Source organism: Nerophis lumbriciformis, linkage group LG23 (assembly GCF_033978685.3).
Source record: "Nerophis lumbriciformis linkage group LG23, RoL_Nlum_v2.1, whole genome shotgun sequence".
Lineage (NCBI taxonomy): Eukaryota > Metazoa > Chordata > Actinopteri > Syngnathiformes > Syngnathidae > Nerophis > Nerophis lumbriciformis.
This window is the reverse complement of record NC_084570.2, coordinates 27732375-27748033: the sequence shown is the minus strand read 5'-3', so window position 1 is coordinate 27748033 and position 15659 is coordinate 27732375. Positions and strand designations below refer to the sequence as shown.

The window sequence follows — 15659 nt, the reverse complement described above, 5'->3', positions numbered from 1 at the left end:
CCCTTTGGGAGTTCTGCCGTTAAAGGACGCCAGCGTGTTTGTGTGTCAGTCTACGCCAACATGCCCGTTGAGACTCTGGGGTGAACGCTCAGACTTTTTGACAGGCTCCTCCATGTGCAGGAGGGCCTGATGTGCAATGTGCTGTGTGCAAGTGCCCCCTAGTGGTCTGTCGAGTACCCCGCTCATGCAGCAATCATCCAACATTAGGAAGTAAATGTTGGCGTATTTTAAAGAAATACCAACTAAGTGGATGTAAACCTGTGTCAATAAATATGTGTGTGTGTGTGTGTGTGTGTGTGTGTGTGTATGCAGGCAGCCCTGGCAGAGAGCAGTCTGTCCTTGCTCAACAGCTCTTCCCTGGTGAACCCTCCGTCTGCGGCCAGCCTCAACATGCTACATGTGGGCCACGACGACGTCAGCTCCACCGTGGAGCAGGTCAACAGCAACGGCAGCTGCAGCCCCACGCTCAGCCCGCAGCAGTACAGGTAAGACGGTGTTACTCTTCGAAACCATGAGTCGTGTTATACTGGCCAAAAATATAAAATGTACCTGTTCGTTTTAACGAATACTTAGGCTTACTACGCTACTGTGTTTTAATGTTGGGTCATTAATTTGAGAACCACTGCTTTGGTTTATCCATTTAGACTTAGACTTCCTTTTATTGTCATTCAAATTTGAACTTTACAGTACAGATAAGAACAGCATTTCGTTGCATTAGCTCATGGTAGTGCAGGATCAAAGAGCAGATGGTGCAGAGGTGCAGATATAAATAAATAGATTACTGTACAGATAAATATATTGCACTTTTGCATAGTTGTTTCTAATGTGGCCTTTAGACATCGCTATAATGTATTTGAAATAAAACAATCACCATTGAAGTGTGGACTCCATTCAGGAATTACAACCATCGTAAGAGATGTCCAAATATTAACTGCACTTTAAAGAATTAGGACTAAGAACAATAGTAATTAATGTACGTTCAAGGCTATAGATCGCACCTTTTTTAAGCCACACCCACCAAATTTTAGAAGAAATAAGCCGCAGATATATACCGGTATAAAGGATTTTGTGAATGTTTGTTTACATACCTTAATTGTTTCCAAACGGTGTCTGTAACACGGCAGTAAAACGGCTGATCAGGCAAAACAGAAGAGATCGTCGTGGACCCACAAAAGTTAAAGTTCCAATGATTGTCGTCCATACACACTGGGTGTGGTGAAATTTGTCCTCTGCATTTGACCCATCCCCATGTTCATCCGCTGGGAGGTGAGGGGAGCGGTGAGCAGCAGCGTGCGCCACGCTCGGGAATCATTTGGTGATTTAACCCCCAATTCCAACCCTGAGTGCCAAGCAGGGAGGCAATGGGTCCCGATTTTATAGTCTTTGGTATGACTCGGCCGGGGTTTGAACTCACAACCTCCCAGTCTCAGTGCGGACACTCTAACCACAAGGCCACTGAGCTGGTCACTAGCTGCGCAAGCTAGTTCTCCAATCAGCTAAACAGACTTAATAACTCCACGGTGACGTTTTGGTGAATTTACTGAGGAATTTGTGAAACTGAAACAATACAAAAAGAATGCCGTTGTAAGTTAATAATACTAAGACATTTAAACGTGTTAGCATATTAGCTAGTGCTAACGACGGCAGCTTGATTACATTAAGACAGCGCGTACAAATATGCATGAAAACACTCCTACAGACATCACACAAGGGACGGTTTAGTACGTAAGAATTGTTTTAGTTATATTGTAAAACTTACAAACGTTGCTTGGAGTGACGAATGTAGAATCCTTTCGAGCAGAAATGCTATTGACGGTTATACTTCCGGTTCAAGGCACGAAACAGGAAGTACATTTTAAACCTTCAATGAGCGAATTTGTCCAAAAGATGGCGCCATAGCACAAACAATAACACACCTTTTCAGTTGCTCTCTGGGTGTTGAAAACAAAACATTATCAATCGATCAATCAATCAAAGTTTATTTATATAGCCCTAAATCACAAGTGTCTCAAAGGGCTGCACAAGCCACAACGACATTCTCGGTTCAGATCCCACATCAGGGCAAGGAAAAACTCAACCCAGTGGGATGACAATGAGAAACCTTGGAGAGGACCGCATATGTGGGTAACCAACCCCCCCACCCCTCCCCCCTCTAGGGGAGACCAAATGCAATGGACGTCGAGTGGGTCTAGCATAATATTGTGAAAGTCCAGTCCATAGTGGATCTAACATAATAGTGAGAGTCCAGTCCATAGTGGCCATTATGGCCGTTAACGGAGAAAAATGTCCGGAAAGTACGGTATCTGACAACATGCATCAATTAGGAGTAATGAGTGTGTATGGTAGCTTACTAACGTGTGTGTGTGTGTGTGTGTGTGTGTGTGCAGCCACGCGGTGCACGTGAAGGAGGAGCCCACCGAGATCGAGGAGGACTGTCGGCCCATCTCCCTCCTGGCCGGCGTCACACACGGCCTGCCGCTGTCGAGCGACGACCGTGACCTGGAGGAGGACATGCCCACCGACGATCTGGAGTAAGATGGATCCAGGGGGCGGGCTTAGTCAGAGCAGTCTCTGAAGAAGAAACAATAGCCAAAAGGAAACGAAAACAAGTTTTCTTTCCTTTTTTTTTTTTTTTTTTTTTCGAATATTTGTCGTTACGAGCAAGCAACCAAGGATGACATTAAGAAACTCCAAGCAGGGTTTGAAAGACCTCCATCAAGTACTCTTTAACTCGCCGTATCACACACACGCACACACACAAACACTCTCTCACACACACACACACACACACACACACACACACACACACACACACACACACACACACACACACACACACACACTCCGTCACTTGTCCAAGCCTCCTTCCAAACTTCTCTACGGAGACCCCAAAGAGGTTTGGACCCTTTCTCGAGGATGGCGTGTATATAGCTTTGGAGCATCTGCCCTGGGGGCGGAGTCTAAGGGGGGCTGTGCAGTATCCCCCTCCCCCCCCACACACACTTTGGAGTCAATCATTTCATTTACCAAACTCAACTTTTCAGAGAAGACGGACGCTTTCAAAGAATACCTCGACCTGTGCTCTCTAGGAGGGGGATGCGCGGCAAGGGGGGTGTGGCTCCTCACTCACGGACATCTTTTAGGCTTTTAAGTGAGTTATGAAAAACAAAAAAAAAGAAAGAAGAAGAAGAAGAACACACTGCCACGGCCACTCAAAAAGACTGCAAGCAAAGGAGCGTCCCCGTTTGGGATGGAAGGATGAACACTCGTAGACGGAAACAGCCAGAAATATTGTGACTAAAAAAAAAAAAGGAACCTGTCGACGATATGGAATATAACAAGTGTGGTAGCTTTCTTTGTCAGTTTTTTGTTATGTTGTTATCATTCTTTACTTTTTGCGATGATTATTTACATGTTATCTTCCTTCAAGACGTTGTGTTTGTTTGGCACCATTCCTTTCCTAAAGAGTACGAAAGTAAGTAGAAAAACGCAGTATTGTCCCTTTTCCCGTTCACTGCCAAAGTGTCGCCGGGCTAGAAATGTGGAGATAGCACTTAAAACCTTTTCCGTGGGTCCAGACAGGATTATTTCCATCCGCTTGTTTTATTCCGCTTGTTTTTTTCTTTTAGTCGAGAGATGTGAGTCATGCTTTAAAAGAAATGTATATGAATGCAGTCTTAGAGTACCTCTTCCTACTCAAGTTCCAGATTGACGGGAAGTAGTTTTTGTAGGACACCAAAACGAGGCTGGATTCAAAGCGCACGTGTTTGAGGATCGTCACTTGACTTTTAGACATTTTTTTAAAAAGCATTACCTTTCTCTACAGTGCCATACCAAATTGAACATTTGCTTCAAAAATATCTGCTTCTCACTCCCGCATTCTTTTTTTTTTTTTTTTTTACAGGTAACCAAAGAAATATTTAGAAAACCAAAAACCCTTTACTTTGTTATTATTTTACTACTATTATTATTATTAGAGTCTCCCTTCTTATTCTTTAAAAACTGGCCAAAAGACAACAAACCAGAAGTTTTGAGCTGTTTTTTTTTTTATTGTGATGTTTAGTTTTTTTCATGTTTGTTTGAAAGTTGAACAGGACTACAGTTGCTGACCACACCCGCAAACCAAAGTGAAAACTGAAAAATAGACTTGGAAGCTTTTGTCGGTTAAAAACTGCTCGCATTAGTGATGAGGCCAAATACACAGAGGAGTTTTATTACACTGAAAAGGAAGAAAAATGGTTAAAACCACTGCAGAGAAAAAAATAATCATCTTTTCATCTTGTCATTTACAAAAAAATGACCACCTTTTTTAAAAAAAAGTCACATTTTGATACATTTTTTCACCCAAAATTGTATTTTTCTTACAAAAGTTTTTTCCAATTTACAAATTATTTTTCTTCACAAAATCAAATTATCATCGGATAATTTTTTACTCAAAATATTAAAACTTTATTTCCATAAAACGTTACCTTTTTTTTTACATGAAAAATGTCGTCACATGAATAGCTTTATTTTAGCAAAATGACTTTATTCTGATAGGACTTACAAAAATGACTTAAGTCTCACAAAAGTACAACTTTTTTCTTATAAAATTCATTTTTGCAGAACTAGGATATTCTTAAAAAATGCATAATTTTTCATTAAGAGAAAGATTTTTCCAATTAAGTCTCACCTTATTTTCAATTTAAAAAAATACAGTTTGATATAAGAAGAATAAAATAATTATTAAATGGTAACTTATAATTCATTATAAATATCCATCCATCCATTTTCTACCGCTTATTCCCTTCGGGGTCGCGGGGGGCGCTGGAGCCTATCTCAGCTACAATCGGGCGGAAGGCAGCGTACACCCTGGACAAGTCGCCACCTCATCGCAGGGCCTCATTATAAATATAAAACTTATATTATTTTATTCATTCAGAATCTTCAGGCTTTATCCCATAAAATATTACTTTTTTCATGAAAACTACTACTGTCATAATAAGATTATGCTTTTTTTTTTTTTTTAGGAAAATGTCTGACTTGATTTAGTTAGGACTTACAAAAATTACTTTAGTATCACAAAATCACAACTTTTTTCCTCCAAAAATGACTTTTTGCAGAAGTCAAAGATTTTCTAAATTAACTCTCACCTTCTTTTGAAAAAAACAAAAACAACAATAACTGAATCATGATTAAAAAAAAGGATCTATATTTTTTTCAATATTATCAGTTATTTTTTATTAGACTTTATTCCCATGAAATATTACCGTCGTCGTAAGATTATTATTCACATTTTTTAGAACAATGTCCGACTTTATTTTGTTGGGACTCACATTAAATGCTTTAATCTTACTAAAAAGAAATGCTCATCTTAAAAAAAAAAATCACATTTTAATAAGTTAAGAATCTTACTTTTTTCATGACGATTTAGTTTTTCCATTAATATTAAGACTTTACTCATGAGTTTATTTTTTTTTAATATCAAGATTATTTTTATATTCAGACTTTATTCCCATGAAATAATACAGTCAGCATTTTGTATAACCAAAATGTCTGACTTTAAACCGTGCAGACTCACAAAAATCTATTCTCTCATCTCATAAAATTATGTTTTTCCTCCAAAAATGAGGACATTCCCATAAATGGCGTAATAATAATGAAGAAAATTACTTTTTTCCAAAATGATCCTCACCTTATGACTTTTTTCTTCTTTGCAGTGGAAGTACTACTCCTTGGTACACAATAGTATTACCAACATGCACAGTTCCTCTGGCAAAGACAAAGAAAAAGCACTTACAGGTGAAAAGCCTGCGTCTGGTGTCGTCGGACTAAAGTGTGTTCCAAACACGAGCGGGACCAAGTCGTTCCAAAAATGTGTAGCGACAAGGAAGGAACAGACATCCAACGCTCACAAAGTTGATATTTATGTACAAGGGCAACAGCCGAGAGACGACGCGTATCCAAGAAGTTCTTAACTTTTGCACTTCACGCCATTTTTCTTATTTAATTTAACCGAAAAAAGACAGACCAAAAAGAACACTACCTCCTTTTCGGAACTCTGCGATGTACACTAGGAAGGGGATTCGTATGTGGCGGTTTACCTGACACATGAAATGTGACGAATTGGGGGGATGCACTATCCACTTTAGTAAATATCTTGAAATGTGGCAATTCCAACTTTGACCACTGTTGCTATACAGAGTGGCGCTTTCCATCATTTTCTGCAGACTGCATGGCAAAAATGATTTACCCCCCTCTTCCTCTTGCGCGAGATCCACCCAGGTATGGGTGACGAATCCCTTCCCTACTGTAATTCCTTGTGCATCCTTGCTGAATAACCACAACGACAAATGCCTAAAATGTTGGTTCTTATCTGGTCTCCCTAACACCAAAACCGAAGATCTGATAAAAAAAACTACCTCGCTCTGGCTAAAAACCATCAGGTTTTGATGAATTGATCGCACACACACACACACTCACACACACTTACTTCGAGCAGGGGTGTCCAAACTATGTTCCGTGGGCCAAGTGGAGCCCGCCGGCGTGTTCATTTTGGCCCGAGAGACGTCATGAGATTAATAAGGACTCTGGCCCCCGGGGATCCTCCATCTCAATTTGAAACATCTGACAGTATATTTGCTGCGATTTAGTCGCCCTCACGTGGACTTTGTGGGTAATTCCAATTAATGACCATGAATTGCACATTGCAGTGTACACAGCTCGGCATTTTTATACAAACAACCTTTCCCAGTCATGGCGCAAAACAACCAACACAGAAAGTCGACACGTGGTCGCACATAACACGACCTGCTCACTGATCTTTATGGGTATTGTAAGAAAAATGTACAAGCACAACACATAATTCAAAATTACACCCGTTCAAATCCTCTACAGTCATCCATGTATGGCGCATTTTAACTGCTTGATATTTCTTTAAGAAGGTCATCAAGTAAACATGGTAGGAGTCAAATTTTTACATACTCTTAATGTCCATTGGGCGGTATAGCTCGGTTGGTAGAATGGCCGTGGTTTAAATGTAACTTAGATGTTGTGTTTCACAATGTAAAGCGCTTTGAGTCACGAGAGAAAAGCACTATATAAATATAATTCACTTCAATTATATTATTTATTAATTATATATCCATTATATTAATATATGTGTATATATGTAAATATATGTGTGTGTGTGTGTGTGTGTGTTTATATATATATATACACACAGTATATATATATATACACATATACATACATATAGACACATATATACACATACATATAGACACATATATATATATATACACATATGTATATATGCAAATATAGTGTATGTATATACACAGTACACACACATATATATATATATATATATATATATATATATATATATATATATATATGTATATGTATATGTATGTATAGTTACGTCAAAGAGTTTGGACACCCCTGGTTAGAGGCTGAGTGGAAATATCCAAAGCAGTAAAAAAAAAAAAAAACACACTACTGCGTTGAGTCGTACACGTGGAAGATCTCGTACTTTAAGGTACACCTGTACACACGCTCACAGGTCTACACGTGCCTAACATTTCCCGGCACAACACGACGTATTCTTGTGTATGAATAATTCACGCCGGGCATTCTTTTCCTTTCATTTCTGTGTCCTCTTCTTTTGCAGCCCTTGTAATACCGCTATAAAGTACTGCTGAAGTACCCGTGTATGTATCATGTCGAGTACTGCAGCTGTCCTGGTTTGAATGGTCTTTTTCCCTGTTTTCAGTTCTTCATCGAAAAAAACAACAAAACAAAACGTCTGGGACGCTGATGATGATATTTTTTTATTTGAAATGTATTATCGCTAAAGAAAACAGTGAAAAGAAGAAAAGTTAGACCAGTGGTTTTAGGTGAGACCTGTTTGTATATTTATCTTAGCTAGGTCTATTTTGATACCTTTTATTTGTTTTTGTCTCTTGTGTGCGTTTATAAGGAAAAAAAAAAAGACTAAGAAGTGACTTCATTATGTATCAATACCTCAGAAGGACTTTTTGTTTTTCCTCCAAGACAGGACCAAAACCTCTGAAAAGGAAACGAGTGTAAGAATATTTAGCCTCTTGCTTTAAGAAAAAAAAAAGAAAAAAAAGTGGAGTGACGTTTGTGTCGGTCCAATGTGGTGACCCCTGACCTCTGTCGTTCCTCAGCCGACCTCTGACCCGCAGAGCCGTCGGTTATCCGCGGGCAGGATGAGGGGGCGTGGCCTGATCCCTGGCGCTAGCGACGCTCCGTCTCGGTACCAAAACGTGGACTTTGCCGTCCGAGGCCAAAGTCCAAACTCTTGAACTGTAACCAAACCGAAACCTTAACCAAAACCGAAAGCGAGCTACTTCCAAAAGGCTTCACTGCTATCTCTTTTTATTTGGACGGGCGGACGCGCTGACGTCTCATTGGCTGACGGTTCAGATCCACCAGTGGGAACGACCACTCGAGCTCGGGCGAAACCTTAGGAATGTGTGTACATTTTTTAGCAGTGACCCTTCGTGTTGTTTACTTTCACTTTATGCTTTGGATTATTTTGTTGCTATTTCTTGTTATTTGGACGTGTCACCAGAGTTTTCAAGAGGCGGGGACTGGGCGGTGGCTTTAAGCCCCCGCCACGGGTAGCCATGTTGATGCCAGTCACTGCCCTTTCTTTCATGCTGTATAAAACACACACACACACACACACATATATCTGTGTATTTGTAACCTGAATCTTCTCGTGTCTGTCCATGCAGACAATAAAAAACTGTACAGTAGGTCTAGTTGCATGTAATCTGTACTAATTATTGACAACGGCATTATAAAATGCAATAAAATACTTATTACACTGTCCCATGCTGTGTTCTTGTTGCTTCAGAGATTAACATTCATTATTATATTAATATCATATTCATTATATTGTAATTATAAATATAATGTATAACACAATATTCATTATCATATTAACAGAATATTCATAATTTTTATAATCATCTATAAATATATTTTAGTATAATTATATATTTTTTATTTTTTTATGATGTTTTTTTTAATTATTATTATACAATTATAATGTGTAATATGATAATATTCAGGAAGGCAGACGGACTACTCCGGACATGGCGTGCAGGTAAAAACATGATTTAATTGTCAAAACTCAAAGTACTACAAAAAACAGAACACAAGGCGCTGATCACACTTGGAGCTGAACTAACACTTAGCATAAACTATGGACAAGGAAAACTTACGTAGACTGAGGCATGAACCAAACAAATCTTACGTGGACCAGGCATGAAGCGAACAATGACGCCAGGCCGACTGACCGGCAAAGGCAGGCTTAAATAATGACTCTGATTAGTGCTCTGGCAGCAGGTGAGCGGGCGAACACTAATCAGAGGCAGGTGGAAATAATAAGTAACTATGGTCACTAAAACAAACAAGGGTGCACAAAAACAGGAACTATGGAGTCCAAAACTAACAGAACATAACAAAACATGATCCGGGCCACAGATCATGACAGTATTATTATTTATTTTATTACTATTGTTCTTATATAATTATACATATTAATGTATAATATAATAATACTTATTATATTAATATAATATGTATAATTATTATAACCATGTATATAATAGTTCAACATAATTATACTATGTTTTTTAAGTATTATTTTTTATTATTCATTATTTTATTATTAGTATTATTGTTATTATATAGTTATAAATATAATTTTAATATTCATTATTATATTAATATAATATTCATTATATTATAAATATAAATATAATTTAGAATCTATTAATATTCATTATTATATCAATAAAATATTTATAACTATAATCATATCCATCCATCCATTTTCTACCGCTTATTCCCTTTGGGGTCGCGGGGGTCGCTGGAGCCTATCTCAGCTACAATCGGGCGGAAGGCGGGGTACACCCTGGACAAGTCGCCACCTCATCGCAGGGCCAACACAGATAGACAGACAACATATTTATATTATATTATAATATTAATGATATTATGTTTTTATTATTATTGTTGTTATACAATTATACATACAATGTATAATATAATAATATTCATTATATTAATATATTATTTATATTTATTATAATTATATATATTATATTATAATGTTTATTACTATTATTATTACTTATTGTGTGGAGTTTGCATGTTCTAACCGTGACTGTGTGGGTTCCCTCCGGGTACTCCGGCTTCCTCCCACCTCCAAAAATATGCACCTGGAGATAGGTTGATTGGCAACACTAAATGGTCCCGAGTGTGTGAATGTGAGTGTGAATGTTGTCTGTCTATCTGTGTTGGCCCTGCGATGAGGTGGCGACTTGTCCATGGTGTACCCCACCTTCCGCCCGAATGCAGCTGAGCTAGTAAGGGACAAGCGGTAGAAAATGGATGGATGGATGGATTTTATTATTATTATTTAATATAATAATATTCTATATTATATTAATTTACGAGTGTCGGCACATAACAGTGGTTCTCAAAGTGTTTTCACTCTCCAAGTACCACCATAATGACCAACATTAAAGTACAGTAGCGTAGTAGGCCTAAGTAGTCATTAAAAACAAAGCAGAAGTTTTATTTATCAAGTCTATTTCCATTTTTTGGGACACGGTAACACTACACACAGTTTGAACAGTAACAATGTGTTTGAATGTAATTAATACTTAATAATAATGAAGTGATTATTATCGCTGTGAGTGACTGCTCGCTGACTGCTCGCTGTTGCTGCTGCGAAAAAGCTAAGTATCGTTCTATCTGTGTGCTTTTAATTGTTTTGCAGCTTTCTTTACTACTTCCCAAACATATTTAGTAGTCCTATTTAACTTGCAAATCACCCGATCTCTGTCTCACCACCCCTCCCTCAGCTAGCTAGCTGCTAAGCTAACGAAGCTAGCGCGGAGAAAGGCGGTGCCGGTCGGAAGGAATCTACTCCCCGCATACCGTGACCACTTCCCTGAAGACAGCAGGAACTTCACTCGGTGATAGAAAATAGCGTGAGTATGGCTTCCTGCGCTTCGGGCACCTTACTCATGGATAGGCTGGCTCTGCTAGAGGGCCGTGTCCGCTAGTTAGAGCAGAGTAATCTTGTAACTTTAGATGTTGCAGACACATCTGCTAGCGTTAGCTGTAGCGAGCTAACTAGCCCAGCTTATAGTAGCCCTAAGCGGCCTGTAAGCTACGATGTACCGGTTGAGACGCATAATAGGTTTAGCCCTTTAGCTAGTCCTACACCCCAGTCTACCGGGCACCACACCTTAGTCATAGGGGACTCCATCTCCCGGAGCCAGAGCACCTGACATTGAAGCTAATCTTAGGGAGCTAACTCGCAACAGGCCGAGTGAACACGTACGACAGGCTAATCGCACCACTAGTTATGCGAACTTAGTTGTTAACGTTGGCTCCAATGACACTAGGATGAGACAGTCAGAGATTACGAAGAGAAACATAGCCAGGACTTGTGATCTCGCTAGAAAGATGTCCAGGCATCGAGTAATTGTCTCTGGCCCCCTGCCTGCGAGAGGCAATGATGAGAGATATAGCAGATTAGTCTTGCTTAACAAGTGGCTGGCTAGCTTCTGTAGACAACAGGGACTAACGTTTATTGATAATTGGCCCTCTTTCTGGGGCAAACCAGGCTTGCTGATGAAAGACGGCCTTCACCCTAACCAGGAAGGCGCCATCATCCTGTCTATCAATCAATCAATGTTTATTTATATAGCCCAAAATCACAAGTATCTCAAAGGGCTGCACAAGCCACAACGACATCCGCGGTACAGAGCCCACATAAGGGCAAGGAAAACTCACCCCAGTGGGACGTCGATGTGAATGACTATGAGAAACCTTGGAAAGGACCGCATATGCCATAATAGTCTAGTAACATAGATTTCTGTTTGAGTCACACTTGACTAACTACACTAGAGCAAGCCCGGTCACAGGCAATTACAGAGTCTGCTAGTCCGGGTGAGGAGTCAGTTAAGCTAGAACTAGCCAGCGCCAGGCTGGATAATCCCTGCACACATAGCAATTATCTTAGAATAATACACAACTCACATAATGTTTTTTCTGTAGTGACAGTGTCAGAGGGGGACATGCATTCTACTGAGGTGGCAAATTATGATGCGTTCAGTTTATCGCAACACCAAGCAAACAATCTGAAAATTCCCGTCATATCAATTCCTAGATATGGTCGAAATTATTTAAAGTGCACTACGCATAATAAACGCAACATTATTAATATTGCTACTACGGATAATTTCAACAAATACTCCTCAAAACATGCCACTACCTATAATATGGGCTTTTTAAACATAAGATCATTGTCTCCCAAAACGTTATTAGTTAATGAGGTCATTAGAGACAACAATCTTAGCGAAACCTGGCTCAAACCAGACAATTTTTTTGAGCTGAATGAGGCATCTCCTCCTAACTATACGAATGCGCATATTGTCCGTCCCCTTAAAGGGGGGGGGGGGGTCACACTAATATACAATGAAAACTTTAACCTTACCCCTAACCTAAATAATAAATATAAATCGTTTGAGGTGCTTACTATGAGGTCTGTTACACCGCTGTCTCTCTACCTGGCTGTTATCTACCGCCCCCCAGGGCCCTATTCGGACTTTATCAGTGAATTCTCAGAGTTCGTTGCTGATCTAGTGACGCACGCCGACAATATAATCATAATTTTATATTATATTATATTTATATTATATTTATATTTCGCGATATTGCCATATTTTTGCTGAAAGGATTTAGTAGAGAACATCGACGATAAAGTTCGCAACTTTTGGTCGCTGATAAAAAAGCCTTGCCTGTACCAGAAGTAGCAGACGAGTAGCGTGACGTCACAGGTTGTGGAGCTCCTCACATCTGCACATTGTTTACAATCATGGCCACCAGCAGCGAGAGCGATTTGGACCGAGAAAGCGACGGTTTCCCCATTAATTTGAGCGAGGATGAAAGATTTGTGGATGAGGAAAGTGAGAGTGAAGGACTAGAGGGCAGTGGGAGCGATTCAGATAGGGAAGATGATGTGAGAGGCGGGTGGGACCTGATAGTCAGCTGGGAATGACTAAAACAGTAAATAAACACAAGACATATATATACTCTATTAGCCACAACACAACCAGGCTTACCGTATATTTAATATGCCACAAATTAATCCTGCATAACAAACACCTCCCCCCTCCCGTCCATATAACCCGCCAATACAACTCAAACACCTGCACAACACACTCAATCCCACAGCCCAAAGTACCGTTCACCTCCCCAAAGTTCATACAGCACATATATTTCCCCAAAATCCCCAAAGTTACGTACGTGACATGCACATAGCGGCACGCACGTACGGGCAAGCGATCAAATGTTTGGAAGCCGCAGCTGCATGCGTACTCACGGTACCGTGTCTGCGTATCCAACTCAAAGTCCTCCTGGTAAGAGTCTCTGTTGTCCCAGTTCTCCACAGGCCAATGGTAAAGATTGACTGTCATCTTCCGGGAATGTAAACAATGAAACACCGGCCATGTTTGTGTTGCTGCATGCCGGCCGCAATACACCGCTTCCCTCCTACAGCTTTCTTCTTTGCTGTCTCCATTGTTCATTGAACAAATTGCAAAAGATTCACCAACACAAATGTCCAGAATACTGTGGAATTTTGCAATGAAAACAGACGACTTAATAGCTGGCCACCATGCTGTCTCAAAATGTTCTCTACAATCCGCGACGTCACGTGCTGACGTCATCATACCGAGACGTTTTCAGCAGGATATGTCGCGAGAAATTTAAAATTGCACTTTAGTAAACTAGCCCGGCCGTATTGGCATGTGTTGCAATGTTAAGATTTCATCATTGATATATAAACTATCAGACTGTGTGGTCGGTAGTAGTGGGTTTCAGTAGGCCTTTAAAACACATGTAATGTCTATGTCCTACAGCAGATAGGTTTTTTTTGTCGTCTGTATAGACACAATTGTAACAGAATTGGCTCACAGGACTGTTTAATCTGGGAATTTGTTATTTTGTATTTATTTTTATGTAGTGGGAGCAGCAGCTGCCAATTGTGGTGGCGTCGTGACGACAGCAGAGGTTGCGTCATTGGTCACGTCACAGAAATTTGGCACCGTTAACCGCTGCCTTTAATCGCGATGTCACCGCGATTAATTTTTTTAAATGGATCTGGACATCAAATGTTTTTTAATGCCATTTAAGGCCTTCTTTTTTGCAAGTTCCATTGAATGACTTTCAGTGCTTTTTAATGACCCGCGAAAACCCTGTAAAAATACCAACACTACACTGGTATTGGTCCCCCAGAGGAGATGAAACCAATAACAGCGCGCTGTTCAGTATCGTGGCCGTTGATTGGCTCAGCCTCAGGCAGCATTACTGTATATTGGAGGGCTGTCATAATGTTGAAAAATGTATTTAGAAAGTACTAAACAATTGTTTTATGTTCTAGCTATGAAAATCCATCCATCCATCCATTTTCTACCGCTTATTCCCTTTGGGGTCGCGGGGGGCGCTGGAGCCTATCTCAGCTACAATCGGGCGGAAGGCGGGGTACACCCTGGACAAGTCGCCACCTCATCGCAGGGCCAACACAGATAGACAGACAACATTCACACTCACATCCACACACTAGGGCCAATTTAGTGTTGCCAATCAACTTATCCCCAGGTGCATGTCTTTGGAGGCGGGAGGAAGCCGGAGTACCCGGAGGGAACCCACGCAGTCACGGGGAGAACATGCAAACTCCACACAGAAAGATCCCGAGCCCGGGATTGAACCCAAGACTACTCAGGACCTTCGTATTGTGAGGCAGATGCACTAACCCCTCTGCCACCGTGAAGCCCAGCTATGAAAATATTCGATTTATAATAAACGATTCCTACTTTGTGGAAATTAATTTATCATGTCCAGAACCAAGTAACAGTGATAAACCACGGTTTGCTGTACTTGCAATTGCATATCTTCGAAACGTTAATATTAATTGATCGTGCATCAGGATATTTCAAGCATCGGTTTGATTATGAAAAATATATATTTTTAAATGGACATAGAAACTTTTGTCAGTTACAATCTGCTCCCATTAACTCTGAGGCCAAATATTCAAGAGTATAATTACACTGAAAATAAATAAAATGGTTGAAACTGCAGAAAAAAATATTTAATGCATGATATTTTTTTATTCTTGTCAATTATTTTTAAAACAAATGTCACATTTTGATAAGATAACCTTTGTTTTAATAAAAAAAAAAGTTCTATAATGTTTAGACTTTACTAATTTATTTTTTCTTCACAAAAAATGAAACATTATTGTCAGATTATTCTAAATATTCCGACTTCATTCCCATGAAATATTACTGTCGCCTTTTCTTTTTCGTAAAATATAGTTTTTTATTCCGTTCAGACACAAAAATTACTTTAGTCAACTCTTTTTTTTCTAAAAATTACTTCTTGCAGAACGACGATATTCTAATAAATTGCATAATTTTTCAAGAAGAAAATCATTTTTTCCTGAATTAATTATCACCTATTTTGGGGGGGGGGGGGAACTTCACATTTTGATAAGATAAGAATAAGATTTATAACTTTTTTTCATAGAAAATAAGATTTAATTTTTTTTTAAAAGAGGTATT

At 39.5% G+C, this 15659-nt stretch overlaps 1 protein-coding gene across 3 annotated transcripts in view; it reads left to right on the top strand.

The window, feature by feature from the left end:
- foxp4 (forkhead box P4) overlaps window positions 1–8844 on the top strand; it is a 260328-nt gene extending 251484 nt beyond the window's left edge. For all 3 annotated transcript variants that reach the window (XM_061984854.1, XM_061984855.1, XM_061984852.1), the window contains exons 17-18: window positions 313–485; window positions 2388–8844. In XM_061984854.1, the coding sequence (XP_061840838.1) occupies window positions 313–485; window positions 2388–2535 (321 nt within the window). In that variant the 3' untranslated portion in view covers window positions 2536–8844. The remainder of the gene's footprint in view (window positions 1–312; window positions 486–2387) is intronic.
- Window positions 8845–15659: the final 6815 nt, after the last annotated feature.